At 42.4% G+C, this 26965-nt stretch overlaps 1 protein-coding gene across 2 annotated transcripts; it reads left to right on the top strand.

The window, feature by feature from the left end:
• The first annotated feature begins 3957 nt into the window (after window positions 1-3957).
• Window positions 3958-25720, top strand: PKM (pyruvate kinase M1/2). Of its 2 annotated transcripts, none has more exons than XM_028707162.2 (11): window positions 3958-4090; window positions 9296-9456; window positions 10590-10681; window positions 14186-14317; window positions 14922-15108; window positions 15385-15655; window positions 16066-16216; window positions 17496-17648; window positions 21052-21218; window positions 23782-23963; window positions 24634-25720. In XM_028707162.2, exons 2-11 carry the CDS (start codon window positions 9315-9317, stop codon window positions 24738-24740), a joined length of 1584 nt encoding a protein of 527 aa, XP_028562995.2. In that variant the 5' UTR covers window positions 3958-4090; window positions 9296-9314; the 3' UTR covers window positions 24741-25720. The 2 variants fall into 2 exon arrangements, with proteins under 2 accessions (XP_028562995.2, XP_077775049.1); XM_077918923.1 differs by lacking the exon at window positions 21052-21218 and adding an exon at window positions 21743-21909 and having other exon boundaries at window positions 3959-4090.
• The last annotated feature ends 1245 nt before the right edge of the window (window positions 25721-26965 follow it).

Below are 26965 nucleotides of genomic sequence, written 5' to 3'. Positions count from 1 at the left end.
GCGTTTGTCCACAGACAGCTTTCCGGGTCATGTGGCCAGCAGGACTAAACTGATTCTGGAGCAACGGGACACCATGACATAAGTAAGAGTGCATGGAAACACTGTTTACCTTCCCACCACATCGGTACCTATTTATCTACTTGCACTGGTGTGCTTTTGAACTGCTAGGTTGGCAGGAGCTGGGACAGAGAAATGGGAGCTCACTCTGTTGCGGGGATTTGAACCGCCGACCTTCTGATCAGCAAGCCCAAGAGGCTCAGTGGTTTAGACCACAGCGCCACTCATGTATAGTAAAGAGAGGGCAACCAGAGGCCTCTGACCTAATTTCTCGTGGGTGGCAATAATGGAAATATGGTGTGAAGCAATATGGTACTGGATACCTGTTGATTCCTAGCAAGACAGAGAGGCACTCTGTGTGAGAGTTTCCCATGTTTGAGAAAATGGTCACTTGTACCTCCCCTGAAAGAGCAGGTTTGCAGTCTTGGCTGCAGACTGGAGGGCCAGGCCATTTCAATGGTTAGAACTGACTTTTACCAGTTGAGACTGGTGCAACAACTATGATTGTTCCTCAACCAGGAAAACTTGGTAGATCATGCACTGGTTACTTCAAGACAGGATTACTGCAGTGTTCTCTATGAGGGGTTTCCTTTGCACTTGATCTGGAAGCTGCAATTAGTGCAGGATGCCGCTGCCTGATTGCTGACGGGAGCAAAACCCTGTCCACTGCTGCTCAAGAGTCCTGTACGGGTTGCTGTTCTGCTACTAGGCCAAGTTCATGGTGTTACTGTTTAGTATATGAAGCCTTTAAAAGCTGGGGACCAATTTACCTGTGAGATTGCCTTACTCCATATATGCCCACAGGACTACTTTGATCTGTGGAACTGGCACTGTTATAGATGCCACAAAATATTCGTTCTGTGTTTCTAAGAAATTGATATTTCAGTGTAGCAGCGCCCAAACATTGGAATTCCCTGCCTATTGGCATCAGGTAGATAGATGTCTTCACTGTACACTTTGGGGGATCTGCTAAAAACATTTTTAAAAATATAGCCTATGAATGAAATATAGCCCAGAATGTTAACATGTTTTCATCTGGTTTTTAGTTTATCATTGATTCTAATTATTTTTGAATGCTTTATAGGTGTTGTTCTTACTGATGATTTTCGTGCTCTATTCCTTTTGTAAATGACTTTAAGGCTTTATTACAATCCAGTAGTATATCCATCTTGCACAATAAAATAAAATCAATTCAAGACAGATGCCAACAGGGACAAAGATTTTAATAACGATTGTTGAAAGAGGAAAATCTTTAGCAGGTGTGTGAAAAGACAATGGACAAGGTACCTGTCAGATATGCAAAGGGAAGGCATTCCAAAAGATAAGTGCCTTCACACCAACATCTTTAGTGGGAAGGATTATCCAAGGTAGCTGGTTTGCAGGAGATTCAGGGCAGGGAACAAAAAGTGTGGTGCATAACAAATGCATAGAATTAGCTGTCACAAGATGTGATAATGGCTATTAGCTAGAGCTGAGGAACCAGTAGATAATAGCCTAAACAAAAGAATCTTGTAGTGCCTTAAATATTAAGTCTGCAAATTCACCTTCCTGGGAGTTAGCCCAATTGAATTCAATAAGTCTTACTTGAGCGCAAAGAATTAGAATTACACTAACACATTTAAAGTGGCGTACTCTTTGGTTATTAATAACTATTTCTTTCACGATTACCCAGTTAACTATGACCACTGTCTGTACTTTTCTGCATTTCATTTCATTCTTACCTCACTGTTTATAATTCCACACACACACACACACACACACACACGCCTGCAACTCAGGATAACACTTCATGCATATGATGAAGCACGGGGCAATTGTTTTGAAGGAGTTTTCTAGGAACTCAAAAGGCCGCATTAAGAACATGTGAAAGAGCATTTTTAATAATTTTACGTTCACATTTATTTTAATAGGAAATGATTACAATTTGAAGAAACTTGAGATTTAAAACTTAACAATAACAACAAAACCCCCTCCAAAACTCCAAAAGGTGGTTTGTTTGTTTGTTTGTTTGTTTGTTTGACAAAATCCCACTCAGCATAAATCTCTGCAACAGGCCTCCTGTCTCCGGTTGAAAGGAAGTTTCCAGAGAAAAAAGTTTGTGAACTGTTGCTCTAGATAAATCAGTCTCATACCTGCAGTTGCTCCACAACCACCCTCTACACCACCTTTGCCAAGAAAGGGGTGATGGTGACCAGTCTGTAGTTACTCTGTTGGGTCTAGGGTGGGTTTTTTGAGAAGTGTACACACTGCTTCCTTTTTGAGGACAGTGCAAAAATGTCCATTGTGCAAAAATGCATTTACCACACCTCCAACCCATTCAGTTGCCCGTATCCTGGCCAGCTCTAATATGGCAGGGTAGACAAGGATCTAATGAAACATCACTGCAAGTTTCTTCTGCAGGTCACATTAACTGGGGATGATCCCACAATACATGGCTTCAAGGTTGCATTGGTCACCTCCGCTGGTACTGCTGCAATCATGGCCACTGGGCCCATCACCTCCTAGCAAATAGAAGGGGAAGAAATGGAGGCAGTGAGAGATTTTACTTTCTTGGGCTCCCTGATCACTGCAGATGGTGACAGCAGCCACGAAATTAAAAGACGCCTGCTTCTTGGGAGAAAAGCAATGACAAACCTAGACAGCATCTTAAAAAGCAGAGACAGCACCTTGCCAATGAAGGTCCGTATAGTAAAAGCTATGGTTTTCCCAGTAGTGATGTACGGAAGTGAGAGCTGGACCATAAAGAAGGCTGATCGCCAAAGAATTGATGCTTTTGAATTATGGTGCTGGAGGAGACACTTGAGAGTCCCATGGACTGCAAGAAGATCAAACCTATCCATTCTGAAGGAATGCTCACTGGAAAGACAGATCGTGCAGCTGCGGCTCCAATACTTTGGCCACCTCATGAGGAGACTCCCTGGAAAAGACCCTGATGCTGGGAAAGATGGAGGGCACAAGGAGAAGGGGACAACAGAGGATGAGATGGTTGGACAGTGTTCTCGAAGCTACCAGCATGAGTTTGACCAAACTGCGGGAGGCAGTGGAAGACAGGAGTGCCTGGCGTGCTCTGGTCCATGGGGTCACGAAGAGTCGGACACGACTAAACGACTAAGGTAAAGGTAAAGGGACCCCTGACCATTAGGTCCGGTTGTGACCGACTCTGGGGTTGCGACGCTCATCTCGCTTTATTGGCCGAGGGAGCCGGCGTACAGCTTCTGGGTCATGTGGCCATGTTGACTAAGCCGCATCTGGCGAACCAGAGCAGCGCATGGAAACGCCGTTGACCTTCCTGCCAGAGCGGTACCTATTTATCTACTTGCACTTTGACGTGCTTTCGAACTGCTAGGTGGACAGGAGCTGGGACTGAGCAACGGGAGCTCACCCCTTTGGGGGATTCGAACCGCCGACCTTCTGATCGGCAAGTCCTAGGCTCTGTGGTTTAATAAACGACTAAACAAGAACAACAAAATTGCTGCGGAGCTGAACAACTTTATCCTTGATTGCATCTAATTATCGGGTACTCCACAAAGGTCCTCCCCACTCCCCGTTTGAAATTATATTTACAAAGAAAAGCGGGAGTGCCAGCAACTGAAGTAACTGATGGGCTGCAGCACGACGATCTGGCTCGTGTTTTTCCTCGGAGGCAACTCCCACGGCGAGCCTTTATCACGTCCCCTTTAAGAGCCGCTTCATCCCGTCCCCTTTAACGGCCGCTGCCGTTGTCATTCAGGGCTCGCGTGCCCGACGGCTGGCCGTTACCCCATTGGTCCGTTACTTTCTCTTGTCGGCCGATTCCAGCTACGCTGCATCTTATGAGTCCGCCAAACGGCGAAAAAAATAAGTCCAGATGTCCCGCCTACTACGGAATCCTTACGCGGGATTGGAGGGCGAAGGAGGACTGACGAGCGGCGGAAGGATCTTGGGGGCGGTGATGTGCCCTTGCCCACAACTACCTTAACCGCCGTTACCGGCAGCTCGGCTGCTCAGAGAGGTCGAGACTCTCCGAGGTGACTGACGTTTGATAGCCGGGCAGGTAAGGCGGGTAGGGCGGGGCGGGTTATCCATCAGCCGCTGCACGTAGTTCCTGCAGAGGCGTGAGGAAAAGCCCTGCCTCTCTTAACTTCTCCCCAGCGCCTCACTTCTTTCTCTGCCCCGCTTTTATTCACCTACGACATATTCTCCATCTTTAGAGCTACCTCACTCAAGGCAATTTAACGTGGGGTTTTTTTTTTTTAATAAACAAACCCTAAAGCCGTATAATATACACTTCCCCCTTCCCAAAAAATAAAAACCTTATTGGGCTTGCGAGCGTATGGGGAGCATTCTCCTCACACACCCCCTGAGGGCGGTTAGGTAACGGCCTGGCACGCGGCCTAACTGGAGAAAACCCCAGGAAATGAGGGGGAGCTCCTGAGGCGCCGAGGTTTGCGAGGCACAAAAGTGCCCCCCCTTCCGTCTCCATAGAAACGCGGGGGGGGAGGGCCAGGAAGCACGCACGTGTGTTGGGGGGTGCTGCGCACGCGGGAGCGCACTTTTCGAGGTGCCCATCATGGCTTCCTCCCATCTCCATCTTCACGCTCTTCCTACCCCGTTTGATTTACTTCCTCGTTCTTTTCCACGCTCTCTCTTTCTCTCCCCCTCCTCCCTGAAAGCCGCCTCTGCGCATCCTTGAGCGATTCCCGCCCCCGCCCCCCCCCCCCGCGCCAGCAGCCTCCCTCTCTGCTGGTGGAAGCGGGAGGTATCGAGTTTCACCGCATGCCAATTGTGGCCGGGCTATCATATTGCCAAGGGCCTGGTTTTATGAGCGTTATCGGGTCGCACCGATAAGGCAATCAGAGTTTGCTATATCTTTGCTTTCCTCCCGGATCTAGCCCCAGTACCACGCAGGTTTATGCCGCTAAATCACAGTGGGTTGTAACCTAAGTTGTATGCAGAAAAGATCCGTTGAAATTAATGGACCCGGGTTACCCGCGTTTTAAAATGGATCAGCCCTTGAGAAGGACCAACACCCCATGGTGCTTACTCATTAAAAAAAAAGCATGCGTAGCATTTGCAGCCTTATCCTGACCTTCTCGAGTAAGGATGCTTTTCTCTAGTTGCCTAAGGTGGTATTTTAACTCCCGCATGCCTTAGAGTGAGTGCAGAGAAGGCAAGACTTCCTTGGGAGCACAGTCTACCATGAGGCGTTTCTCTAGGGTGACCTTGGCTATTGCAGCAGCAGCTCTGTGCAGGCCAAATATTTCACGCTTGCGGGCGTAGGAACAAATACTAAGAGATTCCATCAGTGTGGTTGCCTGCACCTATTGTTGCTTTTGTGACAATACTGGGGTGGTTTTTGGAAGAGGCATAACTAAAGAACCATAGCATATCATTTTTTTTTATCTGGAAGCAAGTTTCACCTTCATACTGGTTTGGTGGGGAATGAATAATTGCAGCTTGTGATCAGTATTTCTCAGAATAACAATAAATAGTACTAAATGAAAACATTGTTAAATAGGCACAGAAGTTGTAGAGAAACTGTTTCACATAGGTAAGGTTGTCTGAACCATAACAGGTTAGGAAGCTGTCCAGTAGTCTCAGTACTGCTGCCACACCAGAAATAGGTTCTTTATCTATATGGTGTTCTGTACAGGGGTCCACAAATTGGCTGCTAACAGCAGGTATTCATTTGTTTAGTAGCCATGCTTCAGGTGGAGGTTCCAAATCTTGATGTGAAATGAGATTGCTCCCCATTTTTCTGAGACATGAAAATTTAGAAGGGGAGGAGTCATTACTAACTGCTCAACCCATGGGCTTTTTTACAGATGTGATGTAATTTCCATTTACTGGAAGAAGGAAATGACTGAGCAGTTAATGGAAATTTAAGTAACCAGCTTAAGTTGTTGCTTCTTATTTCAATTATGCCTGCCTGCTGGAAATACTTTTAAATAAAACAGCTAGGGGGCAACCATTTATTTCAGTTTAACATGTTCTCTCTGTATCATAAAGTAGTGCAAACCTGTGTCTAACCTGTAGCAGCTTTCCCTTGACATTTGTTGCCATCATGTACAAACATGTCTACAAGCAGATGGTTCAGAGGGGAGAAGCTTTGGCATGCAAAATAGGGTGCCGTAGCCCTTTTATTTGGCTATAATTGAAATCTCTGCAGCTGAGTCATCTTACATTGCCAAGGCCAGTTGGAACACATGCAGTTGGTGCAAATTTTTTCAACCAGGAGATGACTTAAACTAGAAATGCTTGTATATGGAATCAGCTTAGCTTTTCAGGGAACAGAATTAATGACAGTAGCTTTATATATGTTTATAATTGTTTTATTCAAATATGTCTATAGATGTTTAATCAGACATATTAAGAACTCCGCTTTTCCATGATGCTGTTGGCTTGCTGCAGTATTCTGTGACTTCTAGCACGTAGGATTTGAATGAGACTGTAGTAACAGCCTATCACCACTACTGTGTCTGTGCGCAAGAAAGCTTCAGGCAAATGATGCAGCCAATGAGGGCCCAACCAATGTGTCTAAATTTAGCTGAGGGCTTACACTTTTGACTGGGGATAAATTCATTCATTTCACTTGGTCAGCAAAGTAGTCTTATGAAGGACTATTAAAGCAGCACATCCTAGTGAAGTTGTTTTAAAATTACGTTGGAAGTTGATAGAGATTAGATGAAGGCATATTTTAGATAAAGACATATTTTAGTGAATAGTGCATGTGTTCTTAAAATAGTGATGATCCACCTTTTTGCAAAAAGAATAGCATGGGGCTAAAATGTTTAAAACCACTTGCCCTGGGATATCCCAGTCTTATCTGTTCTCACTAACAGCTCACAATATACTTAGGTTTAAAGCTTATCACATAAATAAGCCTTTCTTTGTTAATGAGGTTATATTAGATTATATTGCCCTGCCTGTTTGTTCATCTGTTCTGTTTTGTGTTGAGGGCCCATGTGATCCTCCATTTAAAACTGATCTGCACTAAATTGAAATCCATCACCTTAAGAGTTGTAGGCTACAGATAACCTGGTTGGATCAGAGTATTTAAAATGATATTTGGGGTAACTTGAAGTGTGCGTTTAGTGTTTTGGCACTGGTACATTTCCAAAAACTATTGGAATATGCTAACACAGTCAGGCTACTGTCTTGTACAGATTATAGGGAAGCATTTATATACTGCTTATTCCACTAAGTTTTTGGTAGATAAAATGTGATAAGAATTTAAGAATTAGATTCTCTAAATTAGGTGATAGACATGATGGGGGGTCACCTCAGTCTGCAATAATGAAGAGTGCTTAAAAGCCCTATTATGAGTTGGGGTGACATATAACTCTGGAGTGGCATATAATTTTTTGAGGTCTAGGCAAATCCCAATACGTAGCTGTCAAATTTCTTGGATACATTGATTTGATTATCCTGTTCACTTTAAAACAATAGTCTCCTGCTACTTGGCAAGAAAAGAAAATGTGGATTCAGGAGATTACTGTTAAAGTCTTTATTGTTTTTATAATGTTACCTTATGTCTAATTGTAACATACATTGTAATTGATAGGCAGCATGTTACATTCCTTGAACAAATGACTGCTTTAATGTCTGGATTTAGTAAACATACTGTACTAGGACCACCTTCCTAATTTTCTGAGGGATGCTTGTTCTACCCTCAAATATTATATAATGGTTTTGTAGTTAGGCCAGCATAATATGTTTACTAATGTATGGGAAGGTGCAAACTTTTATATTTCTTTCTTGAAAAATTAAAAGTATAAAATTAAAAGGGCACAAGGTAAAATAAGATGTGTAAAGGAAAAAATATATGTAAAAAACAATTCATTAGTTTTGTGTCATGTATTGAAAAAGTGGAGCAGTACCAAGTTTCTTAATACTGTTTTCCATTGCAGTGTTGTGCCAAAGTTTTTTGAAGCTCAATGTAAACTGTCTTTACGTACCTACAAAGAGATGTCATTGGAGTAGGGGGTGGCCTCCCCAGAAACAAGATGATAGTTTCTGGATGATAGTTTACCCCGTAAGAAAAATGCTAAGCTAGACTAATTTAGTAAAGAGTTGGAACAAGCTTGAGCTGAAAGAGTGCCATTTTAAATAGATATTTGCAAAAGGTTGTATAAATATGAACCTGGTTGCATAAGAATCTTCCTGTGCTGGGAAGACATTGGTCTGCATCACTGCAGCAGCTATTTCCTGTCTGTCTCTCTCTCCCCCACCCTCCAGCATACTTCTGTTAATTTGAAAGTGAGTCAGCATCTTCACTGAGGCTAGAGCTTGTATTTCCTCTGAGAATTGGCTTATTCAAAGGGGAAGGTAAGGGATGAGAAGGGAGAATGATGCTTGCAATAAGCTGAATCTGAATCGGATGAGTTAAAGCTCTTGACTACGAGGGAAGCTGCACGTACTACAGAGGTCCTAACCAGAAAGGGTGGAGCTAATGCACATAGCCTAAAGCTGCTGGGAATAACTATACAACAAAAAGGGGAAAAGGTTTTACTCTTTGAGAGTAATTAGTATAAATCAGAAGTGCTTGCATTGTAGCTTGTTGAGCACAATATTGAGAACACATTGCTAGTGACAACCATTTGTTCCAGGGATAGCATGTGAAGCCAACATCTTGTATAGTCAAAACACATTGAGTTCAGTGGTAGGATGAACCTGGATGCCTGTCTTATTTTTTTTAGCTAGCTAGCTATGCGCACAAGTTAAATGTGTGTAAGTTGCAAGTTACTTATATGGGCTGGCTGCCAAAGTGCAGTATTAAGTGTAAGTCTATTTAGTTCAGGTTTACTGGGTTAGTTTTAAACTTCTATTTAGATTAATCCATTATATGTTTGGCAGTTCCTAAACATTAGTTAAATAAGTGTATGCAATAATGTGCCCCTTTTATGAGAATAAGGAGCAGCAAACACTCAAGTTGCTCCCTCCTTGGTTGAGCACGCATTAATGCAATGCTGTGCATATGTGCGGTTTATATACACTCAAAACTTCATAGGAGTAAGTTGATTTGCTGGCTGGGACAGACCTCAGCCTGTTCCTTCATGGCAGTCTGTCTCTTTTGCCAATCTGAGCATGGGCTGAAATCTTTCCCTTGGAGTTAATCAATTTGCAATGAAGGGCTTCAAGCTATCATGTAGGAATCTCTTCTGCATGGCTACATCCCAGGAATGTATTAAATGGGAAACATGTTCAGTTGATTGCTGCAAGGTCAAGCAGATGTATTTCCTTTATTTCTTTTTTTTAGATACCAAATCTCAGCAGCCATGTCAAAACAACATGATGCTTTCATCCAGACCCAGCAGTTGCATGCTGCCATGGCAGACACATTCCTGGAACACTTGTGCCGTCTGGACATTGACTCTCCCCCAATCACTGCAAGAAACACTGGCATTATCTGCACAATTGGTAAGTGAAGTTTAATCACAAATTTAACATAAAATTTGAACACTATTTGCTCTGCCATCTTACAGTTTTTACTAGCCTACTCTACATATCAGCTAAGTCAATTGCGTACCTGAGTAAAGTTTTGAAAGAAGCTTTCAGATAAATATTGAAATACAGTGGAACCTCAGGTTGCAAATGTGATCCGTGCGGGAAGCACGTTCTCAACCTGCAGCACCACGTCTACGCACGCACGGGTTGCGATTTGGCGCTTCTGCACATGCGCAAAGCGTGATTTAGTGTGCCTGTGAGTGCCGAAACCCGGAAGTAACCCGTTCTGGTACTTCCGGGTGCGTTGCGCAACCCGAAATTGCATAACCTGAAACGTCTGTAACCCGAGGTACCACTGTACAAATAGATCTTCATATTAGTTGTTTTTATAATAATTTGTACATAATCTCAAGATATGTATGGAAGGCAAGTAACAACAACCACAATAACCGCTGCTATAAAAACGAGCATATTTTCCGATAGATAATTTATGTGTATTTCTTCTAGCAGTATTAGTGAGAAGTGAAAAAGTAATGAATGTAGCTAGCAAACTAGAAGATGGGAGTTAGTCAGGTACTTGGCTGTGTTTGAACAGCCTCACCTTTGCCCTGCACAAGATTAAGGAAGTAAAACCCTGTATGCTGTGGACAACTTACTTATTACATTTATATCCCACTCTTCCTCCCAAAGGAGCCAAGGGGAGCAAAGAACAAATAATAAACATTTTATGGCTGTTATGAATATTTTAATAGTTAGTTGAGAGGCTTTCTCAATAAACTTGTTCATTTTGGCTTATGTGCCCCTCTTCATGTTATACCAGCTAGAAGGCTAAACATAGGGTTTTTAAAATGTTTTTAAGACTTAAATGTGCATTTCTAGCTTATGTTTAATAATAGCTTAAACAGTTATTTTGCAGACAAGAAGACAAAGGTGTAAAGTAGTAGAATAGTCGTCTTAAGTAGCTCTGGACAGTTATCTGGACTTTAATACTCTGTTAGCAATGATTTCAGTGGATCTGCTCTAAGTATGACTTAGTTGAATACCACCCGTAGACTTGTAACTATTAACTGGCATATGCTAAAGAAACTTCATTTTCAAATCTCTAGGCCCGGCTTCTCGGTCAGTGGAAATGCTAAAAGAAATGATTAAATCTGGAATGAATGTTGCTCGTCTCAACTTCTCTCATGGAACCCATGAGGTAAGAGCAGATTTGAGGGCAAATATTACACTCACTTGAGAAAGAACTGTTCTCATTAGATCAATCCTATGTTTTACCTTGGGGCTAAAGACTTGAGGCCTCATTTATCCAGTCTGCTGTTAAAAAACACACACACTTTAAACCAAGCATTCCAACAAATATGGATGCTAAGAGGTTTGTATATCTAAAAGTGCTACTGAGTCCTTGTTAAAAGGCTGGTAAAATACATTTTCTTGTTGGTCTTCTACTTTCAGATAAATGTGGTAGTCCAAACCTTAAATGAACAGTTAAAACTGCATGTAGCTGGAAAGCAAAATGATGAAATGAGTTAACCAAATAATTTCTCCAAGAAGATCGTGGCCATCTTGAATACGGAACTGTGTCCATGCAGCCACTGTGCAAACTTTGGAGACAGAGCAAATGTCAGAGGCTGTGGATCTCAAAAAAAGATGCCTGTTACAAGTACAGCGTGTCCATTTCAGTATTCACTGAAAGTTCACCTGTTAAAGGTCACTCCTCTGTTACCAGATACTGCTGATGCATGCCTGACTTCCAAACAAGATCTTGAAACATGTTCACCCTTGTAGCCACAAACATCTCCTCCTGTTAGGAGTAGTTAAATGAAACTGCTATGCTCTGGTTCATGGGGTCTGCTCAGGTACAGTGTCATTTGAAGCTGCTGCTCCTTTATTAAGGTTATAGCAGTACCTATATTAAGAAAATTTAACCGGGCATTATTTTTTAGTATCTGTTCTAGTTATTTCCCTGCAAAATTATGAGATCTGCAGGGAGCCAGTTAGATATGACTGAAATGGAGTTGCCAGTCGGGTAAGATACAGCACATCTGCAAGGCTTGCAAAGTAAGATTTGGGAATAGAATTATGTTGATAGGATTTTGGCACTTTAAAAGCAGAGTGCTTAAGGTCACAAGACTCGCAAGTAACTTGTAGTAGAAGGCAAACCCCCCTTCTATAAATAAAGCAGCCTTCTCACTATTGCTACAGGATGGGAGGCTCTCAGGCTCCCATTCCCAACTGCAACTTTCCTTAAAGGCCACCTGAATGCCTTTGGGCTGGCTGCTGTTAACTCTTTGAAAGGTCAAGCTGCAATCTGGGCAGCAGCTTGCAAAGTTATGTTAGCTAAGAAAGTGTTTTGGCCTCTTCTATTGGTCTTCTCTTTAAAAGGCACCATGCTGAATGTGCATATAATACATCAACACTCCTAGACTGTTTTTTATTATTTTAGAAACTACTGTATGTGATGAATTACAAATGGTCATTTTTATGCCCGCGTGTGCACACACACACACACACTCTACTGCAGTATGTGCACATAAGTCTTATTGGTGGTATTATTAATTTCTATACCAGTCTTCATTTTAAAATAAAATGGGTATGCTTTTAACAGGCAGTGGAAGCTCACCACAGTAGGTGTGTGCCATATCTTAAGTGGGAGAACCATTTCACAAAGTGGGCCCCTTTGGAGAAGGCTGCCTTGCACCTCACAATTCTGCAAGACTGACCCAATAGGTTCGCTTCTCAAGTTCTTGGTGAATGAGCAGGTCTATATGGGAGAAGGTGTTCTTTCAGATTGCCTGGTCTTAAGTAGTTTAGGGTTTTATGAATTAATGACAAAACCTTAGACTTTGCTTGCTAGTAGGGTGATGGTCAGTGCAATCTCTAGCACAGGTGTTATATGTGCATGGTAGGATGCTTCATTTGGTAATCTAGCTGCTGCATTTTGTACCACGCAGCTTCCATACCAGCCTTGAAGGCAGCCCCACCTTGGAGTGTATTGCAATAGTCCAGTCTCGAGGTTATCAGTGCATGTGTCCCTGTAACTAGGCTATCCTGTTCCAGCAACAGTTGTAGTTGCCACATGACCTAAAGCTGCAAAAAAGTACTGCTAACCACTGAGGCCACTTAGATCTCCAACAATAAAAGTGGAGGAAGGAGTTCCCTCATCTGAGCACCTATTAACAGAAATAAGGCTGGCTATCACCAGCATATTGATGGTACCATGCTCCAAATCCCCTAATCCTGTTCCCACTTGCATTATATAGATATTAAAGAATGTTGGGAACAAGATGGTTCACTGTGGCAGCCCACAGGACTACTGTCTAGGAGTCAGAAACAATCACCAAATGCTCTCTGACACCAGCCCTTCAGCTAACACAGTGCCTCCCAAGCAATGGAGACTGTTTTGGAGGATGCCATGGTTGATGGTATCAAAAGCTGCTGTGAGAAGCAAGCAAGAGTAGCAGATCACACTCCCTTTCATGAAAGGCACCCATCTGGCAACAGAGTGAGATTTAGTCCCCAAACCTGATCTGAACTCAGAGTGTAATGGGTCTAAATAATCAGCATCCTCCAAGATCATATGCAGCTGAACTGCAACTAGTCTCTTGAACTCTTTGCTTTCAAAGAGCTACTCGGCAGTAGTAGCTGAAAACTGGGTTCAGGAGCAAACACACTACTCTCTTCTTACTAAAGTTTCACCTGGGATCCTAATGTCCCACTGTTAATGCAATTACAGTACTTAATTTCTGAACCTGCGTTAATGCTGATTAGTTAAACTGCTGTTCTGTATGGTGATCAAATGAGCTAGTTGGCCACTTCTGTTTTTTCCTGCAGAAACTTAATATATGGCATGGTACATTGCTGCTTTCTTCTTTTAATAGCTGTAACAGTAAAAGTTTACATAACCTTGATTGCAAACTTTGCCTGTCTTCTATTGCTGTTTGATCAAGATAAGCAAACAGTTTTCATAGGCTAATCTGTGAAGTGAAACCTATCTGTTAGTGAGGATTCAGCTAATCTGACTTTGACTAGAGGTGAAGGCTCTTTTCAGCAGAGCCCTGTGGAACTGATAATTCTGGTGCTAGATGAAGATGAGAGCTTGGTTACCACCTAACTTCAATCAATCAGTCAGATCTTTATTACAGTCATAGACCAGCATACACCTAACTTCATTTGCAGTTGGCTGTATCTGTCTCTGATACATTGCTATCATTGAGCAATGGATGAGACAAACTGAGTTTGTAACTCGCAACTTGCATTTTAACTTGTGTGCATTCAGCTTTAAGCACTTAGCAACTTAAGGGTAAAAAATGGAAAGGGGGAGAGACTTTGTCAGTCCCACCTGCCTTTAAATCCAATGTGTTTTGACTATACAGTTTTGGTTTATGCACTATCCCTGGAATGTAACACTTGTAAAAGTTGAGAATCTCCTATATTGTGTTAAGTTTTCAAAATAAAATGTGGAAGTCTTAGGCCATATTTGCCTGTGCTATAAACTGTTCTTCATCATATTTGACAAGATGGCAGTAAAAGTTCTAGGATGTATTAATAATGAATATATATATAATTGTCCAGCTTCTAACAGAGCCCAGGCAAAACAAATTGTAGTGTCCATTGCATCTAGTTAGCCAGACCTAAGGCAGCCAGCTCTGTGTCAAGGTAAGTGATTATTTCTGTTCTGTAACCCTTGTATCTTCTGTATTAGTACCATGCAGGAACAATCAAGAACGTTCGAGAAGCTACTGAGAGCTTTGCTTCTGATCCTATTTCGTACAGACCTGTTGCTGTTGCACTGGATACTAAGGGACCTGAAATTCGCACTGGACTCATCAAGGGGGTAAGTGTGTCACACTGTTTTGTTCTTTGTCTTATTACTCATTGTAACAGGCAAGATCACTCCCTTCCAATAAACATCAGTAATAGCCTCCCAGATGACAATGCTGGAGTTTCTTATAGTATTGTGCAGTCTGCTGCTCCATGCAAGGATCTGTAGTCAGGGGTACCAGTCAAACACTGGTAGTCAAAGGAGAATAGAACAGTTCATTTCTGACCCATCTAAAACCATAACACAACTGTATTTAGAACACAAAGTTGTTTATTCTAAATCAGGCCAGGATGTAGTCTTCCCCACAAATCCAACAAGAGTCATCTGCCAGAGGGCATTCAATCTACCTAAGTCTTGGTGGAAGAAGGGAAACTGAATTGAGGATCGTTTTCTGCCCTTTAGCTTCATGTTTCCGCTTCCGGGTGTACAATGCCTGGTTTCAGTATTTGTTCTGAGATTATCGTTGAAAATTGAGAGAATTATAGGGTAATCCTAGTAGGGTTAGCCTTTCTGCTGCACTTGTTGCATTTAGACTGTGGCAGCAGTCAGGATGGCTTAATTCTGAAGGAAGAGGATATCCTCTGGCAATGCCAATAACGGTTGTTTGTCCTTCCAGAGTGGTACAGCAGAAGTGGAGCTTAAGAAAGGTGCAACTTTGAAAATGACCCTGGACAATGCCTTTATGGAGAAATGCGATGAGAACACACTTTGGGTGGACTACAAAAATCTCATCAAAGTTGTTGATATTGGCAGCAAGATCTACGTGGATGATGGACTCATTTCCCTGAAAGTTAAGGAGAAAGGTGTGTTCGGAAGGCCTTCCTGTTATTGTGGCCATACCTTAAATAGGAATACATATTTATGTGGTGATGCTACTTGCTATAACAGTGTGGTATTTAGAAACTGCATAAACGTAATTGCTTTCAGCATATTAGAAACTGATATGAAGAAACCAGGTGTCTGCAACTTGATAGATTTCCTAAAGAAATTGGGGGTAATTATTGTGGACACAATGGGATAATTATTGTGGAAATGAGCTTATTTTGAGTTATAATGCTGATTCTTGGAACTCTGTGCAGGTGCTGATTTTGTCATCACTGAAGTTGAAAATGGTGGGCTGCTAGGCAGCAAGAAAGGTGTAAATCTGCCAGGTGCTGCAGTAGACCTTCCTGCTGTTTCTGAGAAGGACATCCAGGATCTAAAATTTGGTGTGGAGCAGGATGTGGACATGGTGTTTGCTTCCTTCATCCGAAAGGCAGCCGATGTTCATGCTGTCAGGAAGGTGCTGGGAGAAAAGGGAAAGAATATCAAGATCATTAGCAAGATAGAAAACCATGAGGGTGTACGTAGGTAAGTTGGTTATTAAATTTGTAACAACCCATTTTGACTCATGACTTTTCTTTGAGTAGATATGTTTCTTGAAAAGTGAGCTGTATGCCAGGTTGAACCACCTAAAATGGGTCAGTAGCATTGTACTTGCTATCAAATGTTGACAGTACGCTGTGAAGGATGCAGATTGTGAAATTCAGTGCTTAGAAGCATCCTCCTTGTGTGCTCAAATACAAGGTGGCAGATCCTTCTCCAGAAGTGGGCTTGTCAGTGACTTATTTCTCTTGATATCTTGGACAATGTGTGGTTTTGGTGTGCTACAGTATTCTGGAAACTCCATAAGGTAGATAGGCAATTTGACTCTGACCCCTTACACATTCACATTCAGTATCACTTTCACAAGAAATAATTTTGTCTTCTGTGCATTTCAGGTTTGATGAGATCATGGAAGCTAGTGATGGCATCATGGTAGCCCGTGGTGATCTTGGTATTGAGATTCCTGCTGAAAAAGTCTTCCTTGCCCAGAAAATGATGATTGGTCGATGCAACAGGGCTGGCAAGCCAATCATCTGTGCTACTCAGGTACTCGAATAAAAGTTGACTCTGAAGGCCTGTCCTTCCTACACATATGGGCTATGTGAAACCTGAATTATTTTATGCTATTAAATGATACCTTCTGTCGCAATCAATAAACATGGAAAATGTTAGTCTAAAATGCTGAGGTCAATTCCACATCTCTGATTGGATCAAACACTGAAGAAAGCTTCTTGAAAATCTTAATCAGAATTCTTAGGGTACTGCAACAGTCTAGTTGTAAAAATGGTTTAAAAATGGAGGCTATAGCTATAATAATAATTGGAGTAGTTACAAGTACTAAATAAATTGCATAGTGCACCATTGTTTTCCCCTGCTGGTTTTGAACAAGTTAGTTGAAAAAAAATTAAATGCTTGGTTTAGGAAACATAACACATCATTTTGACAAGTCTTTGCGCAAGCAGAATTGAGATTTGATAGGTTTGTATTTTTGTTACAGAACATTCTGTGATTAAACATCATAGAAATTGTTCTTTTATAGAGTGTATATGAATACTACGAACTAATGTGAGTTTGGATACCGAAATAATTGCAAGCAAGAAAGCATGTTCCTGTGGTGCTTTCATTGGAAGCAAGTCTCAAGGAGCTAGTTCTTCATTGTGCAAATAAGATTGCAGTTACCGTATTTTTCGCCCTATAGGACACTTTTCCCCCTCCAAAAATGAAGGGGAAATGTGTGTGCGTCCTATGGGGCGAATGCAGGATATCGCTGAAGCCTGGAGAGCGAGAGGGGTCGGTGTGTACCGACCCCTCTCGCTCTCCAGGCTTCAGGAAGCTATCCGCAAGCCTTGGGAGCCCGCGGGAGTTTCCGCCGGTCTCCCAAGGCTTGCGGAGAGCTGCCTGTATCCCGAAGCCCGGGACGTGCTGAGAAGCGCGCTCCGGGCTTCTGGCAGCTCTCGGCAAGCCGTGGGAGCCCGGCGTGACTTCCCGCCGGGCTCCCACGGCTTGCGGATAGCAGCCTGTTCTGGGGGCTGGGGTCGGGGGAAGCTCAGGCTTCCCCCGCCCCAGCCCCGTGCCTGGGGGGGAAATACTTTTTTTTCTTTATCCCCCCTCCCCCCCAAAAAACTAGGTGCGCCCTATGGGGCGAAAAATACAGTACTTTTAGTTTCTTAACATGTCTTTAACCTCTGGATTTTATAATGTTGGCATGGTTACCAAGGATTCTGCCTTGATGAACAGTACAGAAACAAAGCATTTCAAGTTTTATGTAAATAAGATGATTATCTTGCAGTGAAACAATACTATTAACTTCACCTTGTCTCATTAGATGTTGGAGAGCATGATTAAGAAACCACGGCCAACACGTGCAGAAGGGAGTGATGTAGCTAACGCTGTCCTGGATGGAGCTGACTGTATCATGCTTTCTGGAGAGACTGCCAAAGGAGACTACCCTCTGGAGGCTGTCCGCATGCAGCATCTTGTAAGTGATAACCATTCAATGTTAAAAGACAGTACCTGTATACCTAGAAATATTAGCACAGCTTATTCCCTGTTACCCAATTTCCCATCTGCTCAAATACCATCCAGGTCTGGTGGCTAGCTTAATGTGTTATATATGACATGTGGCTGTTTTCTCACTATAGCTTGCTATATGCCATAGGTCCCACAGGCTGCCATAGACTTCTTTAATGGCAGTGAAACACAAAGTGCTTTCTTGCACTGGCTGCAAGTATAAAACTTTTATGCAAAGGCAAGTGGAACAAATTCTGAACTGTAGTGATTAATTTTGACAGCCTTAAGTGTCTGAAATTGTCCAACTTAGTATATATTATATTTTGAGACAATTTCAGATACTGTATCTGGGATTCCAATTATTGAATTGTATTGTTTTGATGAATTTGTTGTTTGATTTATTTATATGCTGCTGTGTTAGATATTATAGTGATTGCAATGCTTGTTTTTTTTAATGCTACTGTGATTGTTGTGAGCTGCTTTGAGTTCAACATTTGTTGTTGGAAAAGCAGAATACAAATATTAAATCAAAGCCGAGACAAATCAGTAGTGGGCCTGGAGTATGTTCTCCGTTTCACTCCTCATAGGTAAGAGAACTTGTGAATTGGGGACCAGTCTATATTTTAAGTTCTGTAAGTGGCATGGGGGAAAGAGTGTGAGCCCAAGGCCCACTCCCAATCTCATCCTGGAGGGAAAAGAACATCTGATTCACACTCTGTAATTCACATTTGGGGTTGGCACAGTTGTTTTATGCACAACGGTTGTGCCCTTGGAACAGCGTTTATTTTATTTTTTTAAGTGCATGACTGACACTTTTTACATGTTTAAACTGCCAGAAAACTCTCTGCTCTGCTTTTGGAATTCTCCAGTTTCTCATTGACAACATGGCACTTCGTGCCAGAATTAAAGTACTGATTGTGTTGACAGTCTGCTGTGAATTACAGCCTTGATAACCTACTAGTTTGAGAGCTGCAGTTCAGGTTAGCTAGCTTACTCCGAACAACTCTCACATAATAGTATGCTAACTACCTCTTTGCTTGGACTCATCCTTATGTAACCTGGTCCATACTGTCAAGCAGTTGAGGGAACCAGTTCCTGTGAGCTGGTGGCAGATAAGCATGGTTGTGTTGTAATGCAGCCTGATTTCTAGCCATTTTGAACTCCCTTTCATTGAAAGGGTTGACTTTACTGGCCTTTGGTATCTTGCCATTGTACTCATACCTTGCTATTTGCTTGAAGCATGACTGTCTGAAAAAATGGGGTTTCGTCAGTGCTGTTTAACAGCTACAAAAATTACGTATTAAAGTGTCTTCAAAATGCCTAGATAAACCTTCCTGTGGTGTTCAAACGTTCTTTAATTTTCATAATGGAGCTCACCACCATATTAGTGCATGCAGGATCCCTGGCTGACTTAGTAGTTCTTGACGCATTCTTCTGAAGTAGCTAAGAAAAATGGGATACCTGGAAGTTGAACCTGGAACATTGAAAAGATCAGAAGTTAAGTTCAAGACCCTGTCCCTGCTACTTGAAAAACTAATACATGCAATTAATAGATGTAAAGAATGCCTTACTTTTAAGAGCACATGCATATAATTCTACAACTTAACCCCCTCCCAATTATAAGCTAGATTTTAAACGTCATTTGAGAAATGTACAACAAGGTTGTAAGAGTGTTCCATGCAAGATTCAGCCAGTACATGCTGAAATGGATTTACTATTGGGTCGTTCTTGGCCTTCTCAAAGCAGTTTTGCCTTTTTATGTTACCCTAATGACATTCTTAAGTATTCTGTGGGATTTTAAATCAAAGTTTAGTGCAAACAAAATTCTTCCTTGATTCCCATTATGTTAGACATATAAATGTTGACATAGATGCCCTTCTGGGGAAAAAATAAGCGATACTTTAAATAGGAAATAAGAGGAGGGGGAAGAAAGATCAGTCAGCTTTGTGTTGTGCAAAGCATCTAACATAACTTAACATAACTGCTAACCCAGAATCTTGTTCAAGACGTGTTGCTCCTTGTTTTTAGTGCTTGGTATGTGTCTGAGATATAGTTCTTACAGATGGGGTTGTAAACCTGTTCCTGGACTGTACCTAGAACAATTTTCACCAACATGCCAGTTTTCTACGTGGGATGAATTTTTCTTCTGTATGGAGGAGCATTCAATCATGTGAGCCTCCATCTGCTGAAGACCTGGGTTTACCATTTCATCTATGAAAACCAGGGCTTACTGTTGTGCCACACTGCATAAGATCCCAAGTAACATGCTGCAGCTATGCAACACTGAGTATTCTGTTGATTCTGGTCATCTAAATAATGATGGGTTCTCTGGCTTTGTACTTTCTTTCACGTTCACCTACTGCTCTTCTACAAAATATGCCTAATACTGCCTAATGGGATTGAATGGGAATAAACTGCACTTCTTGCACAGGTGGTCCTAGGAAAGTATCCTTAATATGCCATGCTCTTAACTCCATCTGATCTTATCTAGACTGTCTAGATGCAATAATTCTTGCATAGACCTGTCTGCATGCTTTAAAAATGCTCTGCAAGTCTCTGGCTGGTAAGGACACATGTAGCACCCTCTATTGAAATATGATGGCATAAACCAGTATATGCTGGTAGAAAGCACATTGAATTCAGTGGTATTCCTGAGTAAGTGTACATAAGATTGTACACTCAGTTTTCAATCCCAAGAAGAAAGTTCCATCTGAACCCAATGTGGAGCATATAAGCCAATAACCTGAACATTAGCAATTATCCTACATGTTGCCTTCCAGCTAACACTATTACTCGATTATACATGGGACTTGTATTGCGAAATGTGAGAGATTTTATTTCTAATTAAAGGGTAGGGTGGTGCAGTAAAAGAATGAAGCTGTCTGGAGTTAAACCTTAATAGAGGTGTCTTAATAGAGGCATTAGCTACCAAAAACTGAGGATTATAAACTTTGACCCAATTAATGGATGTAGTGATTCTGCTTCTATAATCTTAACAGTGCGCAGACCTGCAGAAGCAGAACTTTGAAGTCATGGTCTTGACAGTCGGGGGCTTCTGTCTTCTTTCTCTGCTTGACAGAATAAAGAAACATGTTTAAATTATGAGGCAGGATGCTTAAGGGCTTTTTCTTGATGACCACTAATCTGTGGTTATCTTACATTAGGCCTGTATCATGTCCAAATTATGGCTCTAGTGATTATTTTAACTTTGAAAGCCAGGTAGTTGCACCACCCTGCCTTTAATCTTGCATGACTGACAAATAAGCAATTAACTCTCCTTGCAGATTAACTTTTATCATATCACTCTGGTGAATTTCTTTCCTTTCTATGTTGCTCCTCTTTTCTTCCCTCCCTCTTACTCTGGCCTACAGATTGCTCGCGAGGCTGAGGCTGCAATCTATCACCGCCAGCTGTTTGAAGAACTTTTCCGCCTCACTGCTAACAACAGGGACCCTCTTGATGCCATGGCTGTAGGCGCTGTGGAGGCCTCTTTTAAGTGCTTAGCTCCAGCTGTGATAGTTTTGACAGAGTCTGGCAGGTAGGGTTCAGAGTTAGGTACACATCTAGGATATGTAAGGTAACTCATAATTCATTCTACAGTGGCTAGAGGTTTTAAAAGCAAGCAGCTGCTTCAAACCTATACTTGATAAAACCTGTTCCTCATACGGCATTCTTCCAAAACCAAACCATCAGTCTGCCTTCATCTTTCTATCAAAGCAGGATTTGAGGTAGGTAGAAGCAGAGCAAGAGTGACTGGCAGTTGCGCATGGATGAGTGTAACGATTTTGGCAGAATGGAGTGGGGGCGACATGGCAGATGTTGTCTTCAGAAGGGAAACGTGTGTGCCCAGTGGGTGCAGTCCAAATAGCATGTGCTAATTTTGCTTTTGTTGATGGTGCGCAAACAGTATTCTTGGCTGAAGTTCCCCATCAATCGCATTACTAGATGCTCATTTGGGTTTGCTGCTATAAGCACTCTGCCAAGTCCAGACCCCACCTTCACTCATGCCGCTAGTGATGACAGATGTGAATGTTGTCTTCCGAACGCGTGTTGCTCTTATAGATTGCTCGCGAAGCAGAGGCAGCCATCTTTCACAGGCAATTGTTTGAAGAGCTCCGACGGCTGGCCCCGCTGAATCGGGATCCCACTGAAGCTGCCGCTGTTGGCGCTGTTGAAGCTTCCTTCAAGTGTTGCAGTGGGGCCATTATCGTACTCACCAAGTCTGGAAGGTAGGAGGTGGAAGGTTCTGGCAGAAGTCGCATGGACTTCACAACATGAACATCTGTCTCAATCAAATACTGTATTTTTCATTCTCTGTGTGGAGGAGTGTCTGTTACATTGCTACTTACTTGGATTTACCCGGACCTGAGTAGTTAATTGCACATTAAACTTTTTTATATTGTCTTTCCAAAGGAAGTCTCAAGATAACTTAAAGCAATTAATTTAAAATAACTTTAAAAGCAACACCCAGATTCACCCCACTGCGAGAGCAGTTAATACTGAAACAAGATTGTAAAAACAAGAACAAAATCAAAGTGCAAACCTCAAATTATATGTAAAACCAACCAACCAACCTGTAAGTTGTGGGCTTACTGTACTAGAATTTCTCTGGCACAAAGGAAAAAAGGGTGGGAAAATATATGTATGCCCCATTAATGTGGGGTTGGCACTAATTCTATATTTTTGACACATCTTGAATCGGTTGTCTTGTCAATGTGCAGATCAAAGGCTTTGTGCAATACTAAGTAGCTTCTGTTTTGCCTTTAAATATAAGGTTCCTCAGTGCCTGGCTGCCTGAATGTTTTGTAACTGAACCAGACAGCATGAGACTTTCACTTGAGTTCAGTTTTGTTTATCAACATACTGGAATTATATTGTAAATGTACGTGGCCATTTATCAGACCAGTAATATCTACATTAATTGAAGCTAGGATCAGTGCAGAGTTCTCATGCCAAATTATGTAAGGAGTAACAACTGCACAGAAACACCAGGTTGCTCAAGGAAGACATTTAGTTCTCGTAATTATAGGGTGTGAAAAGGGAAACAAAGTGCACACTGTGATAGGTCATTGTAGATGGTGCTGCAGTGATATTTCTGCACAGATTCTCCTTGAAATTGGGTGGAGGTTTTAAGCTATGGTGCAGACATGCTCTGAGCTGTACCCTTAATATTATTACTTGTTTGTAAAGGGTTCTTCCGAGCCTCATGCCTGACCTTTCTGAAGAAATCTGAACTTGAAACAAAATCCAGAGCTAAATTAGACTTTCCTTCTAACAGTACTGCTTAGGTAGGTCTCCTTGAGCAACTTAAAGGTTTATGATACTGTAAGTTTGCATTTGTGAATATCAAATAGTTTGTAAAGCAAACTGAAAAAGGTCTAAAACAGTTTTTCTGTTTAGATTTATTAGTCATGGTGCAGCAATGAGAATATGGGGCCTGCTGAAACCATAATGTACACATCTTAAATCTTGGGATACAACCTTTTGGTAGCTTTCTAAAGAAAAGTAAAAGCAATAGTACTTACTCCATTTCTGAGTAGTGTGGTTTAGTTACATTTCTTCCCTATTTTAAGCATTTACTTCATGGTCCCTGTTATGTTCAAAATGATGATCCCTTAGCACACTGAGCTCTTAGAAGAACTGAGAAAATTTACAAAGTATCTTCTTCACTGCTGCTTTTGTCACTCAGGAGGGAGCAAACAGCACAATTTTTTTGCTAAAATGTCTGGAGAATTGAATGAGCTTCCTGTTTGCTACTCACTTAACGAGTTTGTTTACTGTGCTGAAAATGCAAAGGCACCCGTCCTTTTATTATAACGGCATTTGTCAGGAGGCTACATTTGTCAGGAGGCTACAGTGCTAGATTATACTTGTTAAATATTGTCTGGGGGTATTTCCATATATCCAGAACTTGAGGAGTATAATACCATATAATCGGGAGACCTAGTGCAATGTAGACATCAAAAGTTAGTATATTAAGTCTCTGCTTGGAAGCTGCCTTGACTCCTTTGTACCCTGGATTCATTGTACACACTGAAATAGCATATCCCAGTGACCTTGATGAGATGACAGTTGAACCTGCCACATGTTCTCCTTTGTAGATCTGCTCACCTGGTGTCAAGGTACCGCCCACGTGCTCCCATCATTGCTGTGACCCGTAATGCTCAGGCCGCACGCCAGGCCCATCTGTACCGTGGTATTTTCCCTGTGCTGTGCAAAGAGCCAACTCATGATGCCTGGGCTGAGGATGTTGACCTCAGAGTTAATGTGGGCATGAAAGTTGGTAAGTTAGTAAATGTTGGTATCCTTTGCTCTCTCTGGAAGCTTCAAAAAATCATACAGTAATTTTATCTGGCAGCTGGAAATATCCCAGAGTTTTGAACCAATATTTGACAGTTTGGTGTATTAGAACAATCTTACATGAGATTTTAGGGACGCGGGTGGCGCTGTGGGTTAAATCACAGAGCCTAGGACTTGCCGATTAGAAGGTCGGCGGTTCGAATCCCTGCGACGGGGTGAGCTCCCGTTGCTCGGTCCCTGCTCCTGCCAACCTAGCAGTTCGAAAGCACGTCAAAGTGCAAGTAGATAAATAGGTACTGCTCCCGCGGGAAGGTAAACGGCGTTTCCATGTGCTGCTCTGGTTCGCCAAAAGCGGCTTAGTCATGCTGGCCACATGACCCGGAAGCTGTCTGCGGACAAACGCCGGCTCCCTCGGCCTATAGAGCGAGATGAGCACGCAACCCCAGAGTCGGTCACGACTGGCCCTAATGGTCAGGGGTCCCTTTACCTTTACATGAGATTTTAGGCTACAGTTGAAGCTATTATAACTTTAACTAGTTTCAGAATAACTTTGTCATTTTGGGTTGTTAGGTGTTACCAAAACCATTGCTATGCAGTTCTATAATTTATATGTTTTAAGACCCATTTTCTCACTGCTTTCTTTTTCTTTCCAGGTAAAGCCCGTGGATTCTTCAAGACTGGTGATCTAGTCATAGTACTTACTGGATGGCGTCCTGGCTCCGGCTATACCAACACCATGCGTGTTGTGCCAGTTCCATAAAATCAGACCCAGCCATCTCAGCCCTCCTTTTGTCTCACCACCTTCCCCTCGCATTAGATCAGCAAATTGCTTGCAATATTGTCTTTGCCTGTAGAGTGCATAGAGGCTGCCCAAAACCACCAAGTGCAGTAATTGGGGGAAGAGAGACTAAGTCTAGAAATACTTGAAATAGTTCTCTGATAATTAGAACCCCTCCCCAAACTGTCCTGCCTTATTTGTTGGGAACCAGCGTAAAATTGTCTAGTGTGGCAACTTGGGCTGCCCAGTGTTTCTTCTTCGGCTCTCTGGAGTCCAAAGAAACAGGAGGGCCTTCATCCAACTAGTAAGGCATTTTATGCAGTGGCAATACCTGCCAAATCCCTTTTCTGTAGTTCTGTACTGTCAGGTCTCCACGCAAACACTCCGGATTAGGATCTACATAGACCGACATAGCTCTCCTTTCTGTAACATCTCTAGTCTTGCTGTGTCCCTGTTGGGTATACAGGGGTTTTTGGTACACTGTAACCGGAACTCTACAACACAATCACTTGGATATCTTAACTGTACACTCCAATAGGTAGTGGCAGAAAACATGACATGCTTGTCCCTTGAAGTTCCAGAAAACCTGGTTTTAAAAATTGATTGCTGTATCTTATTGCCAGCACAGCTAGAGAATAGCAATGGAAATGAGTGTCTACAGGGTTCTTTTGCTCCCAGAGTCTACTCAGGTACAGATTGCTTCAGGTTTGATATAAAAACTAAAAATGGCATATTTTGTGTATGGAACTTTAAAGGGCTGAGCAGTGCAGTAAAAAATTCACCTGATGCACTCCCCACATCTCAAGCTGCTTGTGCGCCTGTTGCAGTGTTGTGTTTTGTGTTCAAGTTGAGTCGTGTTTCCTGAGCACTATCCTCTATAAATCGGGATGATTTACCTACTGTAACAGGTGTATCGGGTTGTAGAGTACAACTTTGTACATCAATAAAGCAGAGCTCACATACCTATCTGTGCATATTCTGTTTTTCTGGTTTAATGGTTCTTTTCAACTTGCCTATGCCCTGATGCCCTGAAACACTGGTGTTTAGAAAAAAGAGCTGCTGTTCTTTCAATCTGGATTATCACCAAGGTGCCTGAGAATTATAGCTTATTATAAGGCCTCGTGACAGATGCACATTACAGCAAAGGTGGCCCTCCACATGTTTGGACAATTCCTCCCATCCTATGATGGCTCTACTGACTAGGGTTTGGAGTTCCAACATATAAAGGGACACAGGTTGGCTGCTCATTATTCTGTCCAATCCAATAGGACATTGAAAACAGCTGCAGATGTTTCCAAACCTCTACTGGGGACAAAAATCTTTGCACACACCACTGTGCTGTGATATCCTGTGCAGCATTTTCCAGGAACACATTTAGTCTGCCATATTCTAGAGAGTACTGGCTGTTCAGTGGCCTTTTGCTGCTCCCTTCAAGGGGATCTAAAGCTTTGTAAAAGGTAAAGGTAAAGGTACCCCTGCCCGTATGGGCCAGTCTTGACAGACTCTAGGGTTGTGCGCCCATCTCACTCAAGAAGCCGGGGGCCAGCGCTGTCCGGAGACACTTCTGGGTCACGTGGCCAGCGTGACATCGCTGCTCTGGCGAGCCAGAGCCGCACACGGAAACGCCGTTTACCTTCCCGCTAGTAAGCGGTCCCTATTTATCTACTTGCACCTGGGAGTGCTTTCGAACTGCTAGGTTGGCAGGCGCTGGGACCGAGCAACGGGAGCACACCCCGCCACGGGGATTCGAACCGCCGACCTTTCGATCGGCAAGCCCTAGGCGCTGAGGCTTTTACCCACAGCGCCACCCGCGTCCCAGCTAAAGCTTTGTACCAAATGTATAATTCTTAGTATTTCCTTAACACAGTTAATTATATTTATATACTACTTCACACACAAGGCTTGTCAAAATGGTCTGGAAGCCAATGATAATTGAGTAAGAAATTCATTGAAAGTACAAAATGAATGTATACTTTTTTTTAGTGTTTCAGTTCGGCTGGAGTGCTAGCAAATGTTTGTGCCCCTGTACAGACATCTCCCCACTAAACACATGGATCAACTCTTGTGTGGTTGTGTATATGTCTGGTGCTGAGAAATAAATTCAAGCTGGGAAATGGTAAGGAGACCCAGGAGATAGAAAAGGACTTCAGTGACAGTGGAGGAAGCCCCAAAGAGACCAGAGGCACAGCAGGGCTTTCTTTAGTCTG

The sequence above is a fragment of the Podarcis muralis genome, chromosome 14, assembly GCF_964188315.1.
Source record: "Podarcis muralis chromosome 14, rPodMur119.hap1.1, whole genome shotgun sequence".
In the NCBI taxonomy this organism is placed as follows: Eukaryota; Metazoa; Chordata; class Lepidosauria; order Squamata; family Lacertidae; genus Podarcis; species Podarcis muralis.
This window is presented reverse-complemented; position numbering and strand designations above follow the sequence as displayed.